A 4,374-nucleotide genomic window follows, 5' to 3' on the forward strand; every position below is an offset into this window, starting at 1 on the left:
ATTTAATGCTTAATAATCTCTTCTCATTCTTTCTTAGTTTACTATGATTTTGAACTACATTTGTGTTTTTGCAACTTTTTCTGTTCATTGTGATCTTGAACCACAATGAATTATTCTAAATAATATAAATAAAATGGATGATTATTTTATATATATATTTTTAATTTCTAGAGTTATAGTTGTGATTATATATAGAGTTGAAATATGCTAAATATCAATTCAAATATTAATAGAATTTGTTTTATTATTATTTTATTATATATATATATATAAATGATATTTTATTATTTTACCCATAAATTTCTCATAAACTAAGAATTTTAGTTATATAGGCACACTTTATATAGAATAGATATATATATATATATATATATATATAGCATAAATTCATGGACAAATGCATGAGATTAATGAAAATTTTCCTTTAAAAAAGGAAAGATAATATTTCAATGATTCAACCATTTCCCACATTCTAAGTCTAACCCCACTATTGTCTCATCCCCGTAAATCTCTATAACCATTCAATCAAAACCAAATAGAAGAAATGGATATCATACAATCCAGGTCAGAGCTGTAACAGGTAAGGATTATCCATTCAAATCCTGAGAAATATCGAAACTTACCAAAGAGTTTCCAAAGGAAAGCTTCTCGAGTTCAACCTTAATGGCTTCAGCTCCTAAAGGACATCTCAAAATGTCAGGCGCCGGGTGCTCGATTCAGCTAAAGGTAGAACAGTTGGTTTCAAACTATAAAAAATTGTGAGAACAAAAAAGTAGTATATCAGCATAAGGTACAAAGAGAATTATGAGGTATAGCAAGATATTCAATTTAAATGACTATATATCCAACTAGAGATTTAGCAAAGCTTGAAACTTTGGTGTAGTAGCACAGCCATCTTTCATTAAAAATCTCAAATTCAACCACATTGTTAATGAACATACTGCACACCACTTACTGATCTGTTTCGGTTTCAAAAAGTCAGCTTTCTTCTTCTACTCTTCAATCCTTATAGCCGTCACTTCCATATCCTTCTCAATCTCCTCTCTTTGCAATCTCAACTGTTCTGCTCTCTCTTGCCGCCCTTCTTCCAATAGCTCCACAAATTTATCCTTTATCTCAAGCAATGGATCTCGGTCGATCAATTCATCACCCTTGTAAGCCTCCCTCAGCACTGCCGTCTTTATCCCACCTTTCAAAGACATATAGAAAATCCCAGAGTGCCTTGTGAACACGCTCGAGAAAGCATTTGAAAATCGGTACTCATCGCCAAACTTCCCAAGTATTGGTACTGGAATTCTCTTGTGTATGGACAATGACAACAGCTCGTGGAAAACCCCAACCGTCCTCTTCTCCATTTCCTGTGATGCTTGACCCAAATGTGAGATATCATCGTAAGGCGATACATAATCTAGCTCCATCCAGTCCCTAACCCATTCCCTCATTTCCTTTCTCAAGAAAAACCCCGATGGAAGCTTGTAATAGAAATTAGGCCGAGGCCTGATTCCGGTCACCCTTGATTCCTCCTCTGATCTCTGCTCAATTACCGATTTTGCAAACTCGGGGTTCCATGAAACCAATTCCAGAAACGATTTCCCTTCACCTGGAGACCCTACTAACCTAAAATACTGTGAATATTTGGGCACCAAATTGACCAAAAAATCATTCGGGAAACCAAATTCTCTCTTCACATGAACCAATTTATCTGCACTGAGAACCCTATCTTTGGACATCATCAACAATTTGCACAATTTAGACACAATCAAAGGCTCATTTTTTGTGACAATCCTTTCCTCTTCTTCGAGAAATAGTTTAAGCTTATTACTAACACGGAGAAACTGAACTGGTGCGGTCTTGGGTTTGATCCTATCATAATAAACATCAAATAAACCAGGGTAATTGGTGAGGAAGGTTCTAGCTTTGATGTTAAGGCGTAATCTTTCGCGGCGTTTCTCGAGGTACCGAAGTGGAATTACTTGACCCGGTTCGTTAAGGACCTCCCTCACAACCCGGGAACAGAGCTTGAAGTGTTTGTCCTTCTCTATGGCATGGTCTAGTTTAACATCCTTACGCCATACCACTTTCAGACTCGAAATAGCTTTTGCTTGAAGGTTGAATCCAGGGTTTGTATGGGATGTTAAGAGCTGTGTGAGTTTTGGTAAGTATGAGCAAATAGTTCGGGTTTTGAGTAGCATATTTGGAAAATGAGCTCTCCAACAATCTGCAAAATCTCAAGTTTGAGAGAGAAATGGAGGAAGGAGTGTTCAATAAATACATATCATTTTCAAAAACAATTTAAACCGAAATTGTATCATAAACCATTCTCATTTTGACCCCAACCAATCTCTAAAAAGTACATGTACCATAAAATATCTGCCATATTATCACACTAAATCTAAGTTTTCTTAGAACTCTCCTTACAAAGGTCTTGGTTCGGTAGCTAAATCTAGAACGATCAAGATGTTGCGTTCCAATAAAAAACAAGGAGCAAGGGTCTTCTTTACTGGTTTTAAAGCTTTAAGAAGAAATTCAATAGTTCTTAGAAGACAATTGAAGGACAAGCCAGTAAGAAAACTGAATAAAAATCAGATTGACTGAAAGTGGTGATAAGTAATAAGCTCTTGTGGAACAAAAGTTTAGTATTCAAACATTCCTTCAGAATTGATTATAACATTTGAATAATCCAAAGACATTCCAACAAAACAAGAAAGTTTTCAAACAACAAAGACCACAAATACATAGACTTAACACTGCAGCAGTGCAAAAAGTCATTCAATGCAGAATCTTAAATCAATACATGGTAAGACTACAAGTAACCAACCAATCAGTACATTCAAATCATTAAAAACAAAAGACCCAGAATAAAATTCACCTTGCAAATAAGTTCTCCTTGAAACCCTCCAGAAACAAATAGACTATCTTTTTCGACAAGAGTACTGATTTCGATGTGAGTTTGCTTAATTCCTTCTAGCAAACTTCCATTGCAGGATGATACTACATGGAAAAATTAGTAAGAAAATTTGGGCATACTATGAACCATCACATCTATATATAAACCAATATACATATCTGAAAAGATTAAAGAAATGAACAAAAATTCTCATACTCATCCTTGGTCATGGTTTTATCATATTACAGACAGATGAGATCAAAATCAAAGATTGATGAGAGATAATTCAAACAATCTTTAGAATATATATTTAATCAAACATAAACATAAAGTAATCACAAGCTAATAACTTTTGAGGCATTTTAACAAACACATAGTGAGCAACCAAGAACAAGCAATTACAAAGAAGAGATCAGAAATAAACAAAATCAGATACGTATCACAGTGAATCACACCAAGAACAACTAATTACAAACCATAATGCAAACAACACTCTCACTTGAGAAACACACAAGTGAAGTGAAGTGATCGAATGCATAAGAATAAACATGAACAAAAACCAAACTTAGAGATGAAAGGACACTGATTTTACCTAATAATTCAGCGGAGAAGTGATTGGAGGAGGAACCACGAGAAACAAGGTTGGGACTCGCCGTGGCGGTGGCGGTGGCGGTGGCGACGCCGGTCAGGGGAGAGTGAGTGAAGGATCAAATTTTCTTTTAAGGATTTTTAAATAAAACACCTAAAATTTTTATTTTTTATTTTTTTTAACATTGTCACTCATTTTCTTAAATTTATTTCTACAAATTATAATGACAATAATTTTAAAATTGAAATAATTAGGTAAAGTACTATTTTTTTTGTAAAATTTTAATGATTTTATGTTTTTTTTTTTTTGAAACAGTTCTTGCATTAACAAACATCATTACACAGGATTCAGCACATCAAGCAACACAGCTTGATGAGCACAAGGAGGAATGATCCCAATCCATATGGCACTAACCTTGTGAACCAAAGCATAATTGGCTAATTCATGAGCAATTCGGTTGGCCTCGCGAAATACAAATGAGATACCAACAAAATTACCATGACAAATTAGAGATCTAATTTGATTCAGCAAGCCATCTATGTCTCGATATCCGTCCTCCTTTTTTTGGATTAATTGGACCGCCTGTAGACAATCAGATTCAATGCTAAACTGATCATACCTCTGATGTATACCCATTTGAATACCCCTGTGAATCGCCATCAACTCCAGCTGCAAAGGAGGAAGCTCCTGCTGCACTATAATTGCTACAACATACCGAACCGCTCCAGCCAAGTCCCGGACGACACAGCCTAAACCCGAACATGTACCACCCTGTTTAACCCCCGCATCGACATTAATCTTCACTTGACTCGCACAAGGAGGCGTCCATCTCTGAACTGACCTCGGCTCCCTCGATTTACTGCCACCCCTATCCCCTCTAAATTCAGCTAGATAACTA

General features: G+C 35.6%; 1 protein-coding gene across 2 annotated transcripts; it reads right to left on the reverse strand.

The window, feature by feature from the left end:
• Positions 1–386: 386 nt before the first annotated feature.
• On the reverse strand, positions 387–3,699 carry LOC115698202 (protein WHAT'S THIS FACTOR 1 homolog, chloroplastic). Of its 2 annotated transcripts, XM_030625393.2 has the most exons (4): positions 3,480–3,699; positions 2,870–2,991; positions 956–2,218; positions 387–746 (listed from the first exon to the last, which is right to left on the reverse strand). In XM_030625393.2, exon 3 carries the CDS (start codon positions 2,190–2,192, stop codon positions 993–995), a length of 1,200 nt encoding a protein of 399 aa, XP_030481253.2. In that variant the 5' UTR covers positions 2,193–2,218; positions 2,870–2,991; positions 3,480–3,699; the 3' UTR covers positions 387–746; positions 956–992. The 2 variants fall into 2 exon arrangements, with proteins under 2 accessions (XP_030481253.2, XP_030481255.2); XM_030625395.2 differs by lacking the exon at positions 2,870–2,991 and having other exon boundaries at positions 3,480–3,670.
• Positions 3,700–4,374: the final 675 nt, after the last annotated feature.

This window comes from Cannabis sativa, chromosome 7 (assembly GCF_029168945.1).
Source record: "Cannabis sativa cultivar Pink pepper isolate KNU-18-1 chromosome 7, ASM2916894v1, whole genome shotgun sequence".
In the NCBI taxonomy this organism is placed as follows: domain Eukaryota; kingdom Viridiplantae; phylum Streptophyta; class Magnoliopsida; order Rosales; family Cannabaceae; genus Cannabis; species Cannabis sativa.

What these genes read in the sequence shown, in the direction of transcription:
- LOC115698202 (XM_030625393.2), bottom strand. Translation starts at nt 2,192, where the DNA reads ATGCTACTCAAAACCCGAACTATTTGCTCATACTTACCAAAACTCACA.